Below are 24,957 nucleotides of genomic sequence, written 5' to 3' on the forward strand. Positions count from 1 at the left end.
GCCACCTAGCTAGCTGAGTGGAATGCGTTTCAATCGGCATATCAATGTGCTTCATGTAAACAAATTATTGAATAGGCCTACTTCAAGACTCACCATTTCCATTACACAAAGGCAAAGACAACTCTTCATATTCTTGTCCACTTTCCAAATCACAGTGAGTGCAGCCTATGTCATAGTGACCTGGATCTCATAGTTTATAACAGTAGTGAGAACCGGATAAATCCATAATTTCCCCTAATCTCGTATTTGTTGCCTTCATGATTTCCTTTTATACGTTTCTTAAATTTAAAAAGAAAATATCAATCATCATCAACAATGACAAGCCAGCTGGAACCTGCCACTCGTTTTCCCCCCTCCGTCGTGCTTAGGGTTCTCAATTAAATGCAGTAGGCTAGCATAAGTTCAAGTTGGATCTTAATGGAGAGGACTCGAAAAGTATCATCTTTATGTAACACGCTGTTGGTGCATTTTGACATTGTAAACGTTCTCTAACAAGAGTGCAAATCAGTTTGCAGTAAAGCTACTAGTTATTGGCTAAATGTTGGTCGTTTCTCTGTCTCTTGGTGCCCTACACACAGTGCGTAACGCATGTGGGGGTAGCGACAGCACTGAACTGTGCTCTAGACTTTTTTTTTTTTTTTAGTCGCAGAGGGAAAGCATCTCTGGGGTGACTGGTCCACGATCAGGAAATTTAGTTTTTGACTCGAGACATGTCAAGTCGTCACAAGTCAAAGAGGCAAAGTCGAGTCAAGTCTCGAGTGAATAGTATTCAAGTCCAAGTCGAAATGCAAAGTCATGCGAATTTTATCAAGTCAAGTCTGAAGTCATTAAAATCATGACTCGAGTCTGACTCGAGTCCAAGTCATGTGACTCGAGTCCACATGTCTGTTATTCACACTCAATTCTCACTGGTATCTGCTAGACAACAAGTACCAAAACATGATTGGTTCAAGAAGTAAAATGCATTTTATACAACCCCACCAGTGTTGCGCGGGTTTGGTCACAAGCGGCCCGCGGTCGCCCGATATTTTAATCAATCCGACCGCAACTCGGACTGCGAATATTAATTAGGACAAAATTATACCCGACCCGCGATCCGACCCGCTTATTTACAAAATGTGTGCTTTTGGTTATAGTCTGCATGCAGTGTGACAGTAGGCCATTTCTGTAAAACAAACTAATTTATTTAGGCATGCAGAACATAATGTTTGCGTAGGAGAGAGAATGAGAATAAGAGCGCAAGCACGCACGCAATTAGAACACTAGGATAAGATTTGAAGGCCATGGACATACATCTTTCTTTCGAAAACAGAAATGGTGAGGCAAGGTAGGCTAGAGAGATACATTGCTGGTCAAAACGTTAGCGTAAGAACTGGTTTATAATGCTGAATGAAGCACAAAGCTTTACAAAAGCACATCCACTGTTTAAAGTCACAAACACAACGAACTGTAACTTTTATGCATGCGCGAACCTATATATAGGATGTGTAGTCTGTGCCATAACATTTATTCCTGCAGGCTGCCTGTTTTGGCTGTCATACTTTTAAATGGCTTCGCAAGAAGTAGGCCTACATAAACCATAACTTACTGTCATCTTCTTTAAGAACTTTTCTCAATATTTCCCATAGCCTATATCGCTTTTCCTGAAGGGGTGTCTATTATTTTTAACTCGCGTCTTCAGCTTCTTTACTGTTGACTTTACTGTATTGATGCTTTACTGTATTAATGCCAGCCTTCTTGTGATATTTTAAGTAGGCCTAGGCCTATTTGTAGAAAATATATATTTCATTAATTTTAACTGACCCGCCCGCAAATGACCCGAATATCATTAAAATATTTTGTTTATGACTCATAACGGGCAACCGCTTAATTTCGGGCAGACCGCGCAACACCACCCCCATCTTGCCTGTTCATAATTCTGAGAAATTCTTGAATTGTGTGCATGTGTGCGTGTACGTGTTTATGTTTGTGTGTGTGTGTGTGTGTGTGTGTGTGTGTGTGTGCTTGTGGGTGTGTCTGTGTGTGTGCCTGTGTGTGTGCATGTGCATGCATGCGTACATATGTCTACTGTGAATGTATGTGTGTCTGTGTGAATATCTGTTTATGCACATGTGTGCATTTCGAATGGGTTAACATGACCCCTGGAGGCAAACATACGCAAAAAATTGATCATCCTAGGCCCTACGGTTCTTAAGATATTCACAGAAAACTCTGTTGGTGTACGGTTACTAAATGTACACATAAATTAATTTATTGTATGGCCCCCCATGAATGTAAGTCCACAAAACTTGCATGCATTCGGAGGGTGTCATAATGATCCTACACTTTCAATTTTGTGCAGTTTTGACCATGTCAGCCAGAGATATTGTGATTACAACACCTATTTTTTTGCTTTTTAATTTTTAACTAGGTAGCGCTATACATGAAATAAGTGGTAATGGGATGGGTTGACATGGCCCCTTAAGACTAGGGTTGGGTATCATTTGGGTTTTATCCGATACCGGTGCTAAATTGATACTTTTAAAGTATCAATTTATACATCCAGTGTTTATGTTAGCTAACTGTATCTGGATGTGTTGCTATCTAGATGGCGCATGACATGCGGGGATGCCTCGTGTAAAAAAAAAAAAAAAATGTAAGCACCGAAATCCACGTTGTTATCTGATGCAGTTACTACCATTTGCATCGGCACCGGTGCCACAGATCAAACTGAAAAACGATGGTTCCATGCTATCCATGTGGGGCTACATGCCCAGCAAGATTTGTGTACCCCGGTCTTTCAGTGTCCCAGGAATCCTTGACGGAAAATTGGCCATGCGAAAAAGAAGAAAAAAAAAAAAATCTGACTAAACCTATATGACTGCCGCTTCGCTGCGTGGTGGTCATAATAACACAGGTGGTCCCAAAGCAATATGTAGGCTGGGAGCAGAGGTGACACACTCTGACACGTCTCATAGACTTCAGCCGGGGATAAACTGACATTGATTGAGGTGGAGGAATCTCGGCCATGGAAGATTGATTTGTTGCTTTGGTCTGGTGCTCATGGCTCTCCGGGGAAGACAAGAGGTTGGAGACACTGAAGGATGTCATGTTTGCTTCGTTATTTTATTATCAGATCAGGGTCAGAATCAGGAATGTGTTGGCTCTTTGCCATTGTAAACATATATACACGTACAGTACACACACAAAGGCAAACACTCATGCACACTTACAATGTTCCCTTAAATCGAATGGCTGTATCACAGATGAACCCACTCAACTATTCTTACAGACATCTGCACAGAGAAGAGCGAGAGAGAGAGAGAGAGAGAGGGAGAGAGAGAGGGAGAGAAGTATATTATTGTAATTATAATTAGTAATAATTAATGTTTCACTAATTCACTGATTGGGATAAATGCAGAGACCAGATTTCCCTCACGGGATCAAAAGAGTATATATACTTATACTTATACTTATACTTATGCACACATTATACTCTCTCACACATACATACACATGCACATTGATCTTGTGGGGTTTTGTAAAAACAATTGATGCACAGTATTGATCAAATGAATGCCTTTGGTGAGCAATGTCCTAAGGGTGTAATTACGTAAAATTCAAACGTAACTTACTGTGTACCATGTTGTTTTTGTATTGTATTTCATATTTTGGATAAATAATGTGCAGTTGCACATTGAGATTAAGCTGTTATATTTAATGTTTGATTCTAAATTTTGTTCTCAAACAATTATATTTAAACACATAGTTAAGGTCCATCTGGCAGTGTAAGAATTGGGGGCCTTTTTAAGGTTATTCTGTTTCCCTCCACTGCAGACATTTTTTCACCCACAGTTGTTTCAAATTGTTTTGAAACCCCATGTTTTGTGGGTTATTGTACAGTCTTGACTCTGTTATTATTTTCTCTTTAACTTTGGTTTATTCCATTCCAATTAAATTGAACCGATTCCTCGCTCATCTGACGGAAAACGTTGACAGCTCTAAAACAAACCATTAGTGCTGTTTGTTTCAGAAACCAGAGGGTACCAAGGAAATGAACTTGATTACTGCCTCTCACACACAAGTTGTCCTCAATACCCTTCCTTTCCCACATCTTCCACTTCCCAAACTCCTCTTCTCTGACGCAAAGTCTGTATGTTGGAGAGCTCAGCGCAAATAGTGCACAAAAAGCACTCGCTGTGCCTTTTCATTTTACACTGACATTTTTTCGTGCTTTACATGCTCGATCAATGCTGTATCATTCAGTCGTGACAGCATATGCATGTAATCTGTCTTGAAACGTGACACTAAGTCTGGCATGAAAAGGAGCCTCATTTGCCTGAAGAAGACCCAGCAGGGTCGAAACGTTGCAATAAGTAATTGGGAGTCAATAGCAGTGTTGCGGACATTATATTTTTTCAAATGAGTATAGTTTTCTTTTGTCCTGCACCTGCCAGAAGGTGGGATGTGCACACTACAACTGTTTGCTGAACGATGAAAAGGAGCCAAACCTTTTAAATAAAGTATCATCAAACAGAGAGACAATAGAGACCATTAATTCTACATTCTGATCTCTCACCATTTTAGTCGGCATTCACATGTACAGTATGGAAGTGGATAAAGTGAAAAGGTGATAGCAAGACATAAATAGACAAAAAAAGTAAAGCTTGCATTTAACATGGCCCAGATAAGCCAAACTGGTGCTTAGAATACTGAGTCCACTGTTTGTGATGTTATTTTACACATCTAAGACTCATTTTGATGCTACACTAACTTACTATAAAGAGATTGGAGTCTCTGGTACTGCCATTGCACACCCAACCACCTGGTATCGGGCAGTTCCGCGCAAAACTGTTACATCCATAACACCAACACAATGCCATGGTATTTAGTTGCTGTTATGGACGTGACGGTTTTGCGTGGAATTGCCCTATTACAATATGTTCATTTGTTGTTGTGGGTAGGAACATGACCCATTTTGTCTTTTTTAGATGAATTGGGTACCCAGTATATAAAACATTGACGAAAAGGGAAATTCCACATTGTGTTTTTTTAAAAGGCAGAGATCTTTGACTGCAAACCACTGCTTGTTGCTCTCCTCCTCCCATCATCATCATTTTACTCCAGACTCCTACCTCAGTACCTTCACACAAATGTGCATGCAAAAGTCAGAAAAGCGCAACCTGCCGTGTTATGCTTCTGCAGCAGGCAGAGTGTGCTTTTATTCATGTGTGGTCGGTTTTTGCATACCTTGTCCTGTCTTTAGGCTCACAACGACATTGAGTCTAAAACGGGCGCTAACGTATTAGCACATCTGCTCCTTGGTGCGGTGCACATCAAGCAACGCCATGCGCTACATCAAGCCATATTGATTTGAATGGTGGTGGACACTAATGCTGGGCAGAGCTGCCCCTCACACATTAGGTTCTTTTCAGATGGCAGTCCAGAGGCCTTGTCTGAGCACAGTCACCACTAATGCCTCCTGACATGACTTACGTGTCGTGTCAGAGACAGGCACTCTGCTTTTCCAGGTATCTGAGCTTGCTTTTCCAGAGAGTGGCCATCGGTTTTTTTTTTTGCCCTCTCTGGTCAAAGCTGGGTTATTTCAAGTCAAGGGTGGAAAAATCTCTAAATAAAAGCTGCTAACCCATATGGAGCCTCATGCGAAGGGAAGTCAGAACATGTGTACACCGCTGCGTCGCCACACAGCATTTATTCATCAGCAGTTTGTTTGAAGGGGAGCTTCTGATTTTCAAGACGTTTTAATCACTTCACCACCTTACTTTTTTCCTATGCCACACTTCACTGACAAAAAGTAATCAAGCTGTTAAAGTCAGGAACAGCCTCCAAGAAGAGAGAGCACGCCAGCACATGTGTTATTAGCAAACAGTAAAATAAATATTGCCCATGGCCATGCAGTATCGTAATTAAGCTTGCTAAACCCAATGTCAGTCATTCCTCTGTGACCTTATTGGTGCTGGTTAAAATGCATCCATTTGGAATTGAAGAAATGCTTTGTTTTGTGCATAGCCAGATTCATTACTAAAACATACCATTCGTGGTATTGAAGTGGTACTGAATAGGATTCTGTGCAGATGTTGAAATCTGAATATCAGAATAGCCCTGTTCTGTCCCTCTGACCATCTCATGGGGACCACTTTGAATCCACAACGCACACTATGTACAGCCACTGTGCTGTGGAAACCATGCAATGCTACCAGCATTTACTCATTTATTGAGCAATGTATACACGTCACACTGCACAATGTGGCCGAAATCAGTTGAGTCATTAGTAGCGTTTCATTTAACATCTAGATAAACATGACAGAGGTCGACAGTTGTGTACGAGTTTTAGAAGTTTCATGGAAACGGCGCCACTGTAAATGAATTCATGTACTGATACTGTCCTTGTCTGTGCGCTGACCATCTGGTGCTTGCATTTAGCAGGGTGTTACATGGTATAAAAGTAGCAAAATGTTTTGCCCAGTTTGATGAGTTAGCATTAACTTACACAAGTCGATATTAATGCATTGCATTGTGCATTGCGTATCTTAAAAAATTGAGTCCATAGTCTTAAATTGGCATCAAATTAATTTGCTCATCAGCTGGATGAAGGAACACCTAGTGATTGAAACCAACCTGTTGGTTCAGTAATACCAACCTGAGATGAATGTTCACTTTTTACCAAAAGGGAAGCTTTTTTTGAAAATAACACAATTCCTTCATCTTTATAGCAGAGATGACTACGGATCATTTTAGGAAAAAATTAAACAGTTGTATCCACATCAACACCATGAGTCTTTGTCTTGCTGTTCACTTCATTTCCTCTTGTATATCACTCTGTGGATTTGATTTTGTGTTCAGGCAGATTACTTTTCTTGCACATGTTGATAATGCATAGACAGGATTTTTCCAGTCCTTAAAACATGAAACTTTTGATTTAACAGTGGATGAACATGTGTTCATAGTGTGTGTAACCAATATTGTTTAGTATATGGATTGAATTGTTGGATTTGACTTCGGTAAGCTCCAGCATACAGTATAATGATGGACATGCAAGTCTTACTGTGTTGATTAGCTGTGTATGCTATAAAGGACTGGACTGTTGCAGTATGTTTCACAAATAACATCATCTAAGGTACTATTCCTCATGAACATCATTTCATATCACTCTTTACTAGGGTATTGTCATGCATACGGTAACTGCCTTTGCAGGGTTCCTATACAAAAACTACTTTAAGTAGAGGACCACACATCTTTCCACCAATTAAATACTGTTGTTCTTTTTGGAAAATGCATTTTTGGCAGCAGAAGATAAAGCACAGTGTAGTGACCGACATCAACTGCTCTGATACCATAGGGTGCATTGCCTCAGCTGCTCCTAGTGGAGACTGTTAATTAGGCCATGAAAGAATTATGAGTTGGGATGACGGGGTGGAGAGGTCGTTCCAGAGCGGAGGCAGTGCAGGAGAGGTGCGGCGCGGTCAGGTGGGGACGTGCCGATGGTCAGTTGACCGCTGGAGTAGAGCAAAGGGAAGCACTTATATCCTGGGTGGGCAGGGAAGGACAGGCAGCAGATTAGGCAGTTAGAGCACTGCTTCTCTGAAGCATGCTCTCAGGTTGATGGAGGCTATTTGGAGGGGAAAACACACAGTCTTTACCTGAGTCAGTGCCTCCAAGCTGGTCTGTGTGTGTGTGTGTGGGGCATCATCCAAGCCCCATGAGACCCGATGGCACCGGGCTTTTATCTAGTGGCTGTTTTCTGACCCCCTTTTGGAAGGGTGCACACGTCTGCCCGATCACGGCATATGTTGAGGAACATAAGGGAGGCTTTTCCTCCACCATAAAAGTGGGGGAACAGAGGAACCACAAACTGAGCTCTCACAGATGGGCCCTGAGCTTTTAGTGGAGAGCCGACCACCAGCCATTTTGTCCACTTAAATGCTCTCTGAAATGAATTGTGAGAGTAAAGAAAAGGAAAAGAGCAGAAGAGTCTTTGCACTAGCACGGAGGTTCTCCTTTACACTACGGCCAGATGCTGTATTTTCTGATGTTTAACATTTGAGAACACAGTGAACATTATTTTTCAGATAACCCTAGAATAGCCTTAAAAGTTATAATTTTAATATTCTATTTTCTTGACTTTCTTGAGTTTGTAGCTTGAGGGAAATTACTCTATGTTAGGCTACTTATGTGAGTTGTACATATTCATATCCTACTGGTTATTTGTTTCTTTGGTATACTTCTATCATTGCTTTTGTGTTATTTGAGCCCAGTCATTAGTGTCAGTGTTTTATTGTGCTTCATTCTTTTCACAGCCAATTATAGAAGTTTCACACTTCTACTTGGATGCCCTGTTCTTTCTCCACAGGTGTTTACTGTGATGTAATGATAGCCCAAGGAAATGTATTTCCCGTGGTTTAGTAATATTCTGCACCATCTTGTAAATGTACCACACATGCTAATAATTAGACTGGTAAGGTCATTGCATGGTCCAAAAGAAGAAACTCTGTATGTACCGCCTTCTCTTTACTGCTAATTATTACAGCTCGTTGTTTATATTGTTTGTAAAAGAAAAACAGCACAGATTTGTATGGATAGGCTAATAACTGTTCATTAGATCAAGGGTAGTCTCACATTGATATGTTGGGGTCAAAGACCCTCACCCATGAGAAAGTGAATATCATGAAATGTAAGACTTTATGCTCATAGTGTTTGCTTCTGTGGGACAGGCTATTTGTCCTGTGATGGAACCGGCGTACAGGGAAATAGCCTGTGGTGGAGAGGATTAAAACTTTCTCTATCTCTCTCTCTTTCACACACACACACACACACACATACACTTTCTCTCTCTCTGTCTCTGTGGACAATGTGCTGCTTGATGCAAATTTTTGATATCTTTGGCTTCATCTCTTTGTTGTTCGGGCCTTTACAGCGTCAGGCCACCCCTGCCGTTTTGTGTCTCTCAAGCTGCGGTCAGCCCCACTATTATTAGAACTGTCGAGCTATGATGGATATTTCAAATCGTTTGCTCTGTGCGGTATGAAATTAGCAAATAGCTGTGAGTTGATTTTAGCTATTCTAGTCATTTGGAGGGGGTGGTGGCCCAAGCCTCAGCCAAGGCCGGGGAGCCTTGCTCCTGCTGCCGTGTGCGCCAGTGAAGTCCACTTATTTATTATTATTTCGAGTTTGTGCCTTGGTCGGGCGCACCGAGTCTCCCTTACTTTCCTGAAACAAGGTTTCCATTGAGAGAGACACTGAGGTTTGCATGGGTCGGACAGTGGAGGGATGTGGGTTTCAGGCCCAAGACTCTGCCGTGTGTGAAAATAGCTCGGCGCTCAAGCTCTGTGGTCTGGCCGTAAAATAACACCAGCAATCACCATAAAAGCTTGCATATATCAAAACGCCCCACAATATGTGTTATGACATCTGCAGTTCTGAATCAAATGTGAGTACGGCAAGGAAAAACATTATTAAAAACCCAAATGACATCATCAATAGCCATGCCCCCCCCCACCCAAGCTGCAATATATGGTTATATTTAAATGAGAGCCATGGACTTAACAGGAAATGACATACAGTATATGTTTAGAGCTACATTTGAGAGCCATAGTACAGTAGGTGGTCTAAGCACTGTATACGGCGAGTTGAGATTTCTGAAAAAATCTGGTTATTGTTGTAATAATAAGTGCTATGTTAAATTTGCATGGAGAGCCATCTTTAAAAACGTTTTACTCCTGTCGGCTATACACTCTTTAATTAGGACAGAAGTGACAGGACGTTTGGATTGCATACAGACAGAATAGCGTCATCTCCTTTGATTTCCCCTTTGAAATCTGTGATTATAGGCATGAGAAAATAATGGATCTACAGCAGAGGCGGCATGGTTAAGTTTTATCCTTAACTGGTTATTTGTGGCGAGTCTGGGGCAGCTGGTTTCAATAACATCCATGGCAAAGCCAGAAATCAGGCTTGGCCAGCATCTCAGGAGATAAAAGACTCCCATTCCCATCATCAAGGCTATCTGTAAATATACAATGGGAACTGCTAAATGTGAACATATAATAGATGTGGTAAACCTCATTGTATTTATAACTATGAAACCTTTTGGAATGATAATTGTGTCTATCATGGTTTGTTACAAGTTCAGTTTAACACCCCAAACAATGCATTATATGTATTTCCACAATATTTGCTGAAGTGTGAGGACATTTGGAGCTGTTTGTACACATTGCCTTGTTTTGTCTTGTCGCTTATTTCTGCAACTGTGGTTTTGTGAGACTTGCCTTTCCATCTGGAAAGAAGAAACACTTAAATAGTCTTGTCTTGTTGCCTCCGTTGTTTGTATGGAATGTTACCATTTTGATTGCTGGAGAAATTATGTCCGGAAAAGAAAGTGACTCAGATTGTTAAATGGGCGTTGTGGTCCCCTAACAGGGTTACAATAGCCTCTCTACCTCTGTTTTCGAGCCAGGCTTGGAGATGCCTGTGTGGCAGGGCTGTTAGTCAAACAGCATTCCTCGCCCTCTGCCCTTTTTAGAGACCAAAATACATTGAAGAGGTTTTTGTGAAGCACTTGAGTGAAAATTGTCTGTAAATAGCAGCTTTGCAGCTTTAAATTGCCGTAAGTATTGATGGTTTCATGGTTTCTGTAGAAGGATATTGTTTTCCTTCCTTTCCTACATTAGGCTTCTCTGAGGTGCAGAGAGGCCTCTTATCTGATAGTCCACAGCACAGTAGGTATGAATTGGCTGCTAATTATACAGGTATTGAGAGAACCAGTCTGATAGAAATGTGTGTGTTTGCGTTGGGGGGTGGCTGGGTCATTAGTAGGACCACAAGCAGTAGCAAATTGTTTAACTCAGTCTGTCACATAGTTTTAGGTCTTATAGGTCTACTATATTACACTTGCTGTCAGGTAATATTAAAGCTATTCAAGATTTTTACTGCCTAACTTTGCACATCCTGTTTTTTTTGTTTGTTTTTACTATGACGTGTCCAAAACGGCCCTACATGAAGTAAGCAGTGTTGCGCTTTTCATTTATCTGTTATTTTGTTTTCACTATGAAGACATTCAAAAACTGTCAAAGTATTTTGGTACCCTGGAATTGATTTATTTTTGCCTTGGCATGACATACAAATCAACACAGCACTGTTCTCTTCAGTTTAAGCCTTTGTTTGGCTCTGACTTTTCCTATTTCCTTTATGTCATTATGAGACAAATGTATTACTTATGCAACCGCTGAGAGAGATCTAGCTGGCTCAAGCTGTTCTCTAGACATTTCAAATCTAATGATTTGACAGATGTAAAATCATGTTGGTTGTTTTGTTTTAGACAACTCAAATAATTGTAAACAATAGCAAAAGTTAAGCTCGATCTCACCAAGAATTATCTTTCAAGACCTCTGCAGATCTGCACTGTGTCTCCTCTATTTGTGATGTTCTGTTGTTTTTGGAAAGCCAAAGGCTGGTTAAAAAATGAGTTCATGGACAGAACCCTTACAGATTCATTGATCTTTTGCCTGTTTACCTGCATTCAAAATATATGTGTATGTATCGGTAAGCTTGAAATGAAACTATCCTGAGCACCGTTCCTTTGTGTTGCATGTGTTGTAATGTAAATGTAATGTGGTGCATTCACCTGAGGAGCCGCACAAGACACACCTGTTTTAAATGTAAATCTTGTCCCCTCCTAGAGGGCTTCTGTCTACCAGAGTGGGATGGAATTGTATGTTGGCCAGAGGGACCTCCAGGGAGATTGGTGTCTACTTCCTGCCCAGAGTATGTCTACGACTTTAACCATAAAGGTAACTCACTACTAACTTACATGTCCTTGAATGTCCTTGTAATACCATTCTTCATAGTCTAACCTGCAGCTGCAGACATAATGTCCCAAGAGAGGCCTATTTAAAGATCACAGTAAAGTAGGACAGGTCATGTTTTGTTTTTTTAACAGCACTGTAGGTTGGGTTGATTAATGACATATCCAACACCTTTTCAACTCTCAAAACAGATGGTATCATGTTGGTGTTTGGTGGCCATCAATGTATGTAATCAATAGAGATCAGGACAATACTATGTATATCTCTCGTTGTCTCTCATTGAGGCCATGTTGTTTTTTCTGTCTGAGTACCTTTCCATTTGCCACAAGGGGGAAAAATGGCATTCTTTATTCATATAACAATAACTACGTCCATGTGGAATATTATTAACAGCAGGTTTTTACCTAAAGTAAAAAGGTGTGTGTGTGTGTGTGTGTGTGTGTGTGTGTGTGTGTGTGTGTGTGTGTGTGTGTGTGTGTGTGTGTGTGTGTGTGTGAGTGTATATGCACTGCCAAAGGCTATCTGTATGAACCTCCATTAATTAATGAACATGGCAACTGAATTCCACTCAGGCATTCTGCAGCCAAAGCTGGGAAATGATCATTCCAAGAACAGTGAGGTACATGTTTTATGGTCATCTCACATGGGCATAACTCAGAAGCAGCATGGCTTTGACCTCCAGATGGTTCGAATTCATTTGTGTGTTTGAGATGGCCAACCTACAGTCTTTGATGCACATTGTATCGGTGTGACTGTGCACAACAGAACATTCCCTAGTTAGCTGCATGTGCATCAGAGGTCATTCTCTCTCTCTTTCTCTTTCTCTTTCTCTTTCTCTCTCTCTCTCTCTCTCTCTCTCTCTTTCTACAGGTTATGCATATCGCCGCTGTGACCTAAACGGTACGTGGGAACTGGCCACCACCAACAATAAGACCTGGGCTAATTACAGCGAATGTGCCAAATTCCTCTCTCATTACAACCAAAACCAAGAGAGGGTAAGATGTCTTACTCTTTCATTTTTATTTAGCAATGGAAATTTGATCATATTTCTTTTATCAGTCATGCCTTTTTGTGCTCATGTTCCAATAGCAGCACTCTTTTACTGCTCTCTGCACTCTTAGCACACTGTTTTAATGAATTGTAACTGTGAGAGTCAAAAGGCTTTCCTATTACCATTGCACGTTGTGTGCGGTGGACTAATTTAGTGAACTGTGCACAATGGATGTATGTAATAGACTGTCTGTGAGATGATAGGAACCAGTGACTTGTGCGTCATTACAACGATGTATATCTCTAGGGATTTGGTTTCTGCCAGAATTGCAAATCTGTAGGAAGACTCTGACTGTGCGTGCGGAGCCCTATCCCCCTATATAGCCCATAGAGAATTGCAAATCTGTAGGAAGACTCTGACTGTGCGCATCGGAGCCCTATCCCCCTATATAGCCCATAGAGAGTTTGAATTGAGTGTTTACTCTTTTGTCAGCCCCGACACTGGTTCCGCTTCCCTCCTTAGCTCTTGTATTGATTTTGGAGCGCAGCGCAGTGGAAAAAAGCTGCTCTGTATGTGGAATGTCACCATAATGTCCCCTCAAAGATCCCACTTCAAATGAAAAAACCAAAATGGCAGTGGGGTTACCACAGCTCTACCAGCAATCCTCAGGCATGAGGCATACAGATAAATTTGCTGAAAATTACAGTATGGGAGAATACAAAGTCTAGTTTCTCTGACAAGATGACATTGGTTTTCAGTCATATAAATTCTAAATGTTAAAATAAAAATGAAAAAAATAACTGTTGACAGATTTAAATGTTATGAAGAATGATTAGTAGTACTTTTGACTGTCTAATAGGACTGCCACAGATTTCTAGGTAGCCCTTTGTGAAGTCCTACTGCCTTGAAGTCTGCAATATGTCATTTATATCTGCATGTCCCATATTCATTTCTGTTGGGTTAATTAGGCTTATCCTCATGATTGACACATTGGAATGTTTGATCAAGCACAAATAATTAATTCCTAGAATTATGTGATAAGCTCCCCAGAAATTACTTTGGTCATCCAGTCATGTGTAATAGACTTACAAAGGTATAATGTGACGCAGAGGTGCAACCCTTAGAACCCGATTGACGCAAAGTGCGTCAAAAAACACACCCTTTCTTTTCTGTTACATTGCTCCGCGACTGTTCATCACAACGAGATAAAACCTTTATTTTATGACAGAGAAGAATTGGGGCTTTCCAAAGAGACTATGCACTTGTCTGTACGATCAAGTATGAAAATTTAAAAAAATCATGAAATTAAATCAAATTGCATCATATTTACAGTCTATACTTCTCTGCGTTCACCTGCGCACCCATTACTCTCGTTTGAATTACTCGCGAACCAGTGATCGCATAGATATGGCAAGCATATCAGATGAAAGAGGAGAAACAGGGCATCTTCCTGGCTTATAAAAACAGAAGAAGTGACTGCAAAATATTAACGTCATGTACACAAACCAACGCTGCACACCCATTACTCTCGGAGTAATTACTCGCGGACCCGTGATCGGATATATATGCCACGTATGTTAGATGAAAGAGGAGACACAGAGCCATCATTTGATACCAAAGACATTCTTCTGAGTTATAAAACAGACGAAGTAACAGCAAAATAATAACTTCATATAGCTGGACTTACCACACGTTTTTGTCTGTTTTTGTGGCAAAGCATGTTTATAATCCAACGCTATCGTGTGTTTCTCTATGGCAAAACATGTTCATAATCCGGTTTTGAGATCCTAGCAAATTCCTGCATGGCATCCAATTCAAGGCTCACATTGCATCCCAATTTGTTCAACAAAGAAACACCTTTTTGCCTTTTACTTTGTTCATGGTAATGCAGTAAAAAGTTGAGAATCATCATGAGTGCATACACCATAGTCACACATGCTAACAGGCAAACTTGGGTCAAGTCAGGTCAGATCAGTTCGTGTCACAGATATGGAGCGCAGAATGGTCATTTTTCATCGCTAAATAAAAAATGGCATTTATTTCTGTAAATCACACACCACATATTTCTGTAAATTGCTCAGCCCCAGAGTATCCCTCCAACATGGCAATTATATTGCCCGTTTCAGGACAGTCTGCCCTACACACACATGAAATGCATGTAGAGCTATGAGCTTGCTGTGGTGAGATACAGGTCAAAATATAAGAATTTTTATAATATGATTTTTATATTTTAATTATTGAAAAATCAAAATAAAATCAATGCTAGTACTAATACATGAAATGATGGCAGATCTGGATAGCCTAGACTCTGCTGAAAAAAAACAATACATAATATGTGTGTGTGGCACTTACAATGACCAGAATAAATCCTTATGAATAAAGGTAGTGAAAATGCCCTAAAAACAGCTTAGGGTTCTAAGGGTTAAACACTGTTCGTTGCTACCCCCTTTAATTTACTGTTTGCGGTCAAATTTGACCGGACAGTTTTAACTGCTCTTAAATACCAATACCATGACAAAAAGTATTCTTTAATAGAACATTATTGTAAACAGAACCTTATTAGAACATTAACATCTACAACATGTGTGTTTGTGTGTGGGGGTGTGTTTGTTTCTGTATGTGCGTGAATGTGTGCGAACACTCACTGGTGGTTCACATGCACAAGTGGCAACATGACAACATGAACTGACAACATGAACTGTGTGTGTGTGTGTGTGTGTGTGTGTGTGTGTGTGTGTGTGTGAGAGAGAGAGAGAGAGTGGGTGTAAATGTGTGTATGTGTGTGTGGTGTGTGTGTGTCTGTTTGTGTGTGTGTGTTTCTGTGTGTGCGTACTGTACATGCATGTGTGTGCAAACATTGGTGGTTCACATGCGCATGTGGCAACATGACAACATGAACTGACAACATGAACTGACAACATGAACTCTTTGTGTGTGTGTGTGTGTGTGTGTGTGTGTGTGTGTGTGTGTGTGTGTGTGTGTGTGAGTGGGTGTACATGTGTGTGTGTCTGTTTGTGTGTGTGTGGGTGGGTGTGTTTCTGTATGTGCGTGAAGGCATATGTGTGCGAACATTGGTGGTTCACACACACAAGTGGCAACATGACAACATGAACTGACAACATGTACTGAGTGTGTGTGTGTGTGTGTGTGTGTGTGTGTGTCTGTGAGTGCGTGTACATGTGTGTGTACTTTATGTGTGTCTGTTTGTGTGTGTGTGTGTGTGTGTGTGTGTGTGTGTGTGTGCTTCTGTGTGTGCATGCATGTGTGTGTGTGGGAACATTGGTGGTAAGTTGTAGGAGTGTGTAGGCAAGATGTCTTTTATCTCCTGGATGAAAATGATACTCTTTCCCAATCATTTCCTATGGCGGTAAACAAAAAAAAGTGTTTCTAAGTGTGAAGGATATCATAAGATCTTGAAGCAATCTGATGAAAAATGCCATATTTATGGTACAGGGAATGTGTAAATCGGTCATTTTTGACCGGAACAGTGTTAGAAGTTCCTGAATTTCCCCTTGGGGATCAATAAAGTATCTATCTATCTATCTATCTATCTATCTATCTATCTATCTATCTAGAAGGTTAAATATGATAGACATTTATATTGTTTTAGTGGTAGTAGAATGTCATATTATGAACACTTAAGCATTTTAACAATGTTAAAACTGCTGGATTGTGTATCACATCACTGCACAAAATTGCCCATGTTGAACATGAAACACATTTTTAATTATAATCCAGAAGCAGGGGATGATAATCTGAAACTCATTCATTTTACTGACTGCAGGACAATCACATAGCCTCTTCATTCATACAGGCACAGATTAAATCAAACAGATTTTGCTCTTCTCATAGAATTCCTATGTTTCCTTCAAGTGGTCTTTGAAAACATGTGTGTAGTGCAGTAGGCAACAAATAAATCCAACTTCAATGGTGTGCGTTTCATATATTAATTTTCCTCAGTGTGAAGAACAAGTCATCTGAGGGCGTTCATTTGACATGCTAACAAGCCTCTGCTTTAGCTGACCACTTCTTCTTTTTTTGCGAAGGCAGAATTTCTTTTATTTGTTTGATGTGATTTCCTGTATTCTGGTGCATTTTGGAGATGGCCAATACTAAATTCAATCAGATTCATTTCATAGCCTACATCCTGATTTGTTGATATTAAGGCAATGATTGCATGCAAAGGCTTGGGCTTCAGGGCCCCTGACCCCTTGGGCCCCTGGGCATTAGCATTCACAGTTGTTCTCTGCTGTTATTTTTATTAGTGTCATTTGCAAACATACTTTTCTTATAATAGACCCACAGATTTTACAAAGTTGATAAAACAGCTCTAACTGAGTTGAAGATTATTGATTGAGTTGAAGAGAATTAATTAGAAACACACAATTACATAGCTTATAAGGAAAAAAAAGGCTGTGTATCAAGCACTATACAAAAATGACAAAAAACAGCAACAATTTGAGCTACTGATACTAACACTGATACATACAAATCTATGCTGTGTGACTCAAGTGATTTTTTGTCAAATGTTGAAACCAAGGCTTTGAACCAGTTCACGGAACGAAAACCAAAACCAGAAACGTTTGATGTTTTGCTAGGAACAGAAACAAAACCAGAAACTTAAAAAAATTGTATGTTCCGGAACAGAACCATATATCTAAAATAATGGTAACCGGTTAATACCGTTATTTTTTTCGTTCTTTGACAATATTTCTGTGCAATATGACTTGGTGAGGTTCACTTCCAATCGGGAGAAATGTAATAGAGAAGTTTGCCGCCAGCTGTACAGGCATAATATTTTTTCATTTCCCTTTGGGGCCTGACAAGGTTTTGGGCACTTGTTTATAAGTTTAATATTAACAATGGCAGCTATGCACACACCATTGTGGTTTTCAATTGTCTGATGACAAGTGAGACAAAAATACACTGATTGGGCTCTGACCAAGTTTAGCCAATTTATGTTCACAATGGCAGCTACAGTATGTAGCCTACCATATTTCAGTTATTTGCACAAATTTAGCTATGTGAGTTGCACAGCCTTTTTGATGGATGTAGTTACTACAGTGATGCTTCTGTAATGCTTTGTGGTTTTGTACTGTTGGATGACATAAGAGAAACAAATGCACTGATTTAGCCTGACGAGCCAGACCCACATTAAAATGTAGGGTCTGGGCACTCACCGTTCGCAGTGCTCAGTCCGAGAGGCGGGATAATCAGTTGTCTTTCAAATTCCCTCTGCACGCATTAGGACAGCGGCAGCTATATGAGTCCCATCGTTTCCCACCAGCGGAGCTAGTTGGCTAGTTCAAACGTTTGCCAACTTAATAAAAGCTTAACTCGTGTCACACTGTTCGCCAACAGCAACATCCATCTTATTTGTTTTCAAGTAGCAGGGAATTCAAGCCAAATCGTTGCAACTCTGCCATCAATCATTATGTTAAGCCCACCTAACGACTCTATACATGATTTCATTGGCCTGATTGAGTTTCAATTTCTAGAGCTCACAAGCCAACGGAGAGTTGCTAGACTAGCCCTGGCAGCAAATGTGATTTCTAGGCTAGCACTGATTGGGCCCTGACCAGGTTTGGTCAATTGAAGTTCTCAATGACAGCTATGTAGCCTGCCCTATTTGTCATTTGCACCAATTGAGCTACAGTATGCAAGAAGTATAATGGATGTTTTCAGTTGTTTGCCAATAAACAACATGGCAAAAATGTTCCTTGTCTTAATTCATGTATAATATTGAAAAAAAAATGTAGACATGTCAGAATTATAGTTATGCAGCTTACATAATGTAGCCTAAAAAAATGTAGGCATGTCAGAATTACAGTTATGCCGCTTACATAATGTAGCCTTACTAGCCTATATGCTTTTTTAATGTTTGATGACGGGATAGAGACTTAAAGAAAGTTATGTAGACTAACAGTATAATTTAAAGTCCTAATGATCAGCCCACTTATTTGTATGTCCCGCAGCTGACATGGAACTTTATTAACCGATTCGGGAACTTTATTTTTTTGTTCTAACTGGTTCAGGAACGTCAATTTTAGGGTTGAACAGAAAACTGGAAACGTTAAAATACTGTTCTGTTTGGAACGAACCAATTGGGGAAAAAATCTGGTTCAAAGCCCTGGTTGAAACACAGATATTTGTTTTCGTTTAGATGTATTTAGACTTATTAAAAGACAAAACTTTCCTCAGATGTTATGTTTTTGCAAATAGCTTGTCTTAACATTGAAATGTTTATTTTGTCTGGGAATACTTATTTCTTTGAACAGATGGATACTGGGAATGTTTGGTGGGTACTTCTGTTCAGTGTAAAGGGAGCCAGCTCTCCTCAACCGACCAGTGACATCTGATTGTTTAGTTGTAGTAAATCAGTATTTTAACAAGGGTCTGAGACATAATGACTGTATGAGTTAGTGATGAATTGTGGCTGTTTTCATTCTGAATTTGGGCTGGATTAAAGTTCATCGCCAATCATAATTCTTTGGAATGGATTTATTCATACGATAATCATGTTCATGTGGAACATTATAAGATTTGGGAACAAGTTTCTCCAGAGACTTGCTCTGACCTAGACATGACCTAGACTTAAGTATGAACTACTCACACATTTGATTGTACAGTTGATTTTGTTTTTTTTTAAAAGGCATCAGCACAATATCATGCTAAGCCACAGTTTCACGTTCTTGCTCTTCAAACAACTTATGCTAACTCTAGTGTAGAGCTGACAATTATGGAGAGTGCATTTTGTTAGGGAGGAGAAAGAGAAGAGAGTCGGCCAGGCAGTGATCTTTGGAGTTGCTGGTGCCTGGGCAACCTGCAAGTGCATGCAGCACGTTTGGCTCCATCATCTGACGTCTGCCTGGCAAAGAGTTCCCAGTCTGCCCTCATCAAAGCCTCTCTCTGTGAGAGGTTAAGTAGGGGAGGCAGAGCAACTGTTCTCCTGACATGAGTGGATGGAAATCCTTTTCCCTGTGTGACAACAGGGAGGGGAATCAATTTGATTGTAGAACTCACAAGATTTCCTTTAAATGGAAAGTCTGGAACAACATTGCTTGTCCTTACTGATTATCACACTGCAGAGACAAATGGAAATAGACAGGTGAGGAGGAATGCGGACTATTTTGAGGGTATCACTGTCAGGTGTCAAACGCAGATTAATGACATATTTTACGATGTTAAGATTCTGATAATGTCTCTTTTCTTCTTTATCTCTCTCTGTCTCTCTCTCTCTCGATCAGTCCACCATGCTATCTCACACCGGCACACAGAGCTGAGAGCGTACTCCCGTCCGTCAGTTTGTGCCATACACACAGACCTAATGTTACTTCGCACCTGCGCCTTCCTGAGAGAGCAGATAGCAAAAGTTGGACATCACTGGGTAAAACCCATAGGGATGATTGACCCACATCACTCATCCCACTTCTGTTTCTAAGAGATCTAAGCCCTCCTTATCCAGCCTCATCACATGCTCCCGCATGGCAAAGCCTCCCATCACCTCCCCGTTGTTCTCCATTTCACTAGTAGTTCCTAGCTCACATAGGCCCTTATCCATATGAGTGTCAGTGGACATCGCTTGCACGTCATATCCGCTATTGGCATCCCAGGACCACGGCCAGCTACCAAGCCAAACATGTTTATTCTGAGCTCTCAATATCAAGTACTCTGATGGGTGAACTAATGAAATGAACCAGTTTTGCTATGTGGTTGAATCATCCCATTTTAAGTATTTAAAACTTCAAATGGGATGATTCCACCACATAGCCTGAAAATGGTTAAGATAATTAAATGTATTCAGAAACAATGAATGAGTTGACTTGCAGAACATGTAACAAGTTGATACATTTTGTAAAATTGCAGGACCTCTCCTTTAAGTTTTTTTCCTTCTCTTCTCTCATCATTTCTATCCCTTTTTTGAAATGTCAGACCAAACTAAGAGCCAGTGGGCAGAAATCTCACATATTGTGCCTCTTTAATCTGACACTGGCTATTTACATTGATCTAGTCACATCAGGAGCCATGGCAGCTATTGATGAAAAATTCATACGCACAAATGAAAATCTTTATAGTGCAATCTGTGCACACCACAGCTTCGGGCTGGCCGGGCCTCTGCACCACAGGCTAAATGATAACAGCCCTCCGAGTTCTGGTTACATCAGCCTGAGATGGGCCTCTTGCAGCACACAGCCTTGCTCCAGCTAGCGTGGTTAGTGTGGTCTCCGCACAGAATGTCCTCTGGCTGCCTGTTACTTGAAGTAATCTCTTTTGGAAATGGTGCATTCCCCACCCTGATTTTCCCCCCACTTTTTTTTTTTCGCTTCTTTTCTTCGGCCTCGGCGCTTGAAGGAAAATGTTTTCGTAAGAAACTAATGCTATTCAAACCACCTCAGTCACTGGGTGTCAGCTTTCTGTCAAAGCAACGTTCAGGTTTCTCTGTGGAGCAGGGCGCAAGTTTAGGATTCTTACTGTAATTAAAACTGTGTGGATGTGTACAGAGTTTTTATGGCCGTAAGCCGTCTGTTTCCCGTGCCTGAGCGCCACAGATTTACTTTTACACGTCAACCTCCACATCGCACGCGTCTAGCATCTGAGACAGCATTTGATGTGTTCTCCCAACCTCCACATTGCACGCGTCTAGCATCTGAGACAGCATTTGATGTGTTCTCCCAGTTGACCACGAAAGTCTCGAAAACACTACAAAATTCACAAACAAACTTCTGAACAAATTCTGTGTTTATGTGTTTGTAGTTTGTTTTGGAGCATTTGATTGCACTTTTTGCAGCAGTACTGAGGACCTAAGTTCATGTAAAACCCTTTTGCAGCCATACTGAGGACCTAAATCCATGATAAACCCTTTACGGCCAATTAAAGGATGGTTTCAGAGCATTTCACTGGTGATGCTTATCTGTCTTTGTTGTCTTGACCTACAGGAGGTGTTTGACCGACTCTACCTAATTTACACCGTGGGCTACTCAATCTCACTGGGATCCCTAATGGTGGCCGTGGTGATCCTGGGATATTTCCGGTATGTTCTCCAGTCCTGTTGGACTTAATTCATCTAAATCTGACTGGGTATTTTCACGAAGATTTTCCACTGGATTATTAATCAAACTTTTTTTTAGATAAATAAACATGTAAACAAGTCCAATGTTGCTGATGAACTGTTGTGTTAGAAAAATTAAGAATCATAATTGACAAACAGAAAATCAGATTTGTACATGTCCTTCTTAGGACAGTGTGAAACTAAAGAATTTAAACACTTACAGATTGTGTTAAGGCATTGCATGTAGAGCACTGGAAATATTATCTCATGATGTTTTCTTTAATGTCAGAAGTAATTTATGTCAGAGATAAGAGCAGTTCTGGTCCCTGTTCCAATTACGAAAAAGAACATGATAGGAAGGTGTCTGCACTGGTGGTGATTAATGATAGGTCTGTTAAAATTAGCCAAATCATTACTTGCATGCAATGTAATGTGAGGATGTGGGAATCGTGTTTTTGTTCATTATGAAGATTGCAATGAAACATTTTAGCAGAAAAAATATTCTATAACAAACCTTTGGCCTTTCCTCCAAATAAGTATAATTAATGCTTACATTTAAGGCTGCTAGCCCATTTGGCATGCTAACAAGCACACAACCAACACATAACATGGGAAGAGGCAAAGTCCAAAGGATATTTCTGTCCAATGCAGGCCTGTTGCCTTTTACACTTTGACTTTTAGAAAGTTCTACCCTCAGGATAGATTGTAATTCATGCTCCTTCCTGTTGACATTTATGTTTCGCTTCCTTTCATGCTGGTATATTATGGGGATACATGCGGCATAAATGCTTTCTTTTCAGTCAACTTCAATCTATTTTATATACAGTTGTTCACAGGTTGAGAAAACCACTGATGTAATATATTGATTTTATCTGTAGATGCCTGTTCTCCGCACTGTTTCATGTTGCTGCTTTGAAAGTGAAACAAATAAGCTGACTTGACAGGGTTTGACATGAGGAGATGTGTGGGCTTTGAAGAGCTATGGTGCCTACCTACCCAAGTTGTTCATGCATTAGCAGTAAAGTGTCAGCCAGCCAGGCTCCAAAGCAGTTTGGGAGACAAATGAAATTAAAATGAAAATTAGCCATGAATTATTTTTCCTTAGAAATAATATTGCAAACTTGATTTGCTTGATATTGGCTTTTTTGTAGCAGAAACCTCAATCTTGTTTTACCAGTTTTGTTGTTTCTACCATTCCACACATGACTTTAGTTGGGCCTGTTGTTTTTGTCTTTACTACAGTACAACCCCCTAATGTCTCTGGCTGCATCAGGGCTTGCTTGATTGAATTCAATTCAACTTGTCTTGTTCAGTGTCTATGGACTGCTTGTCCATATAGCAGCTTTTGGTCTAGTAGTCAGAGGACTGCATATGATATTGTTCCTCATCTATTTTTGCTTTTTGAATTGTTGTTCAGTAAAAACACAAGCTACCCCATTCTCCAAAATCCATATTCTTCATTATGGATTGACACTCTGAAATTCAAGATTCTGGCAGTATGTGTATGATTGGGTGAGTTTGGCACCAAGCTGAATGGTTTCATTTTCCTTGGTAATTAATGCAGAGAACGTCCTCTGATATTTGTTCAACTGGCTTATTTAAATAGAGGGTCAGGACGTGCTAAAAAAGACTTGTTGACAAACGCTTTACTCGCCTTGACTCGGGTCCAGGCGCTGCCGCGGCCTGACGTTTTAAGGCGGCACTTCAGTTGGCACCAGGAAACCCATCGGAGGGAAATGAGTTTAATAAGGCCTCTCGTGGCTTTCCCCCCATGTTCCGACGGCCTTTCCAGGCCACTTTAGCCATGCCTCATGTTCGACATGTAAGCGCTCGCAGTCTCAGGTGCAACAGGGCACAGAGATGTTGGCCAAGGATGTCGAGGGAGTTTTACACATTAGCGGCAGTGTTTGGCTATACACGTGTGACGTGCGCGAGTGCGGTGACCCCGGGAGCAGAGGGAGCGCGACGCACATGCATGCATGTATTGGCCCTCTGACACGTCGAATCCGAATCAATGTCGGTCGAATAGCTGGGTAAACTTATGAGCCTGTGCGCATAGGCATCAAAGCTATCAACTGCCAGAACGCCTACACAGACCTGCTGATTGCAGGAGATTGCACATGTGAATGGCCAATTTCAGGTAGTTAAGTCTAAACCTGGCATGCAACATAAATAATCCCTTCACTGTATCACCCAGTGTTTGTTTAAATAATTATGGTGGGGATGGACTAAAGGCTTTCAAATTCTTTCTCATTGCTATTTTCTCAGCAGATACATCAATGATGTGATGGAAGACATCGATGTTCATGTGGTTGGAAAGCTCTGGATGATGTCCTGAAAGTACCTTTTCTTTTTAAGGCAGCACTATGACCACTTTTGTCATAGTCTTCCCTATGTCTTATTGAAGGGATATGTAGGCCTACTGTCTATGCTTTGAATTATGGTCAGTTTGAATAAACACCAGATGTCTCTTGACAAATTCATATGAGCATCTATTTCCTTCTTTAAGGGGGGCATCACAGAAAAAAAAACAGCTTTTCATCACATTTTATCCCCGGCCCATGCATTTGTATGCTTGAATAAGCACCTGTTGCCAAGACAATCCAGAAGGAACCACTTGTAGGCCAAAACAAACAACACATACAGGCTGTTGACAAATGGGCGAGTGGATTTTTGCATCCATTTGCTAAATTCCAGTGTGTTAGACTTAGTGGTCACTTTTCACATTGTGATCTGTATTTCATAAAGCAACAGGGTTTTTCTGTTTCTCAATGCAAAGATGGATGTGCAATTACTCCAAATATCTGCAGCTGTGATAATGACTGTCAACATATTTTGCCTGGAGTGCCCAGGAATTTAAACTGTTGTGTGTCCATTTGTAAGAACTTCAGTGGCGATAAGAGAGGCTATTTACTAAACAAGCTCTCACTGCGCTGAATAAGCCTGGGAGGAGGAGATCGACATGCCTTTGGCTCTTAGCAACACATGCTTGCAATTTGGTTTTTACAACTCTCTCTCTCTGAGCCCTGCATTTCAATATTTGTGCTTTTCAAGCTCCTAAATCTGAAGAATGTGTTACAGTCCGAGTGCTGCTCATGTGGGTTTAATTAGGAGCA

At 40.6% G+C, this 24,957-nt stretch overlaps 1 protein-coding gene across 2 annotated transcripts in view; it reads left to right on the plus strand.

Annotated features, from left to right (window-relative positions):
• The window catches only part of pth1r (parathyroid hormone 1 receptor), a 58,963-nt gene that overhangs the window by 25,370 nt on the left and 8,636 nt on the right, over positions 1 to 24,957 (plus strand). For both annotated transcript variants that reach the window (XM_048240621.1, XM_048240629.1), the window contains exons 4-6: positions 11,676 to 11,786; positions 12,672 to 12,796; positions 21,729 to 21,823. In XM_048240621.1, the coding sequence (XP_048096578.1) occupies positions 11,676 to 11,786; positions 12,672 to 12,796; positions 21,729 to 21,823 (331 nt within the window). The remainder of the gene's footprint in view (positions 1 to 11,675; positions 11,787 to 12,671; positions 12,797 to 21,728; positions 21,824 to 24,957) is intronic.

Source organism: Alosa alosa, chromosome 1, assembly GCF_017589495.1.
Source record: "Alosa alosa isolate M-15738 ecotype Scorff River chromosome 1, AALO_Geno_1.1, whole genome shotgun sequence".
NCBI lineage: Eukaryota > Metazoa > Chordata > Actinopteri > Clupeiformes > Clupeidae > Alosa > Alosa alosa.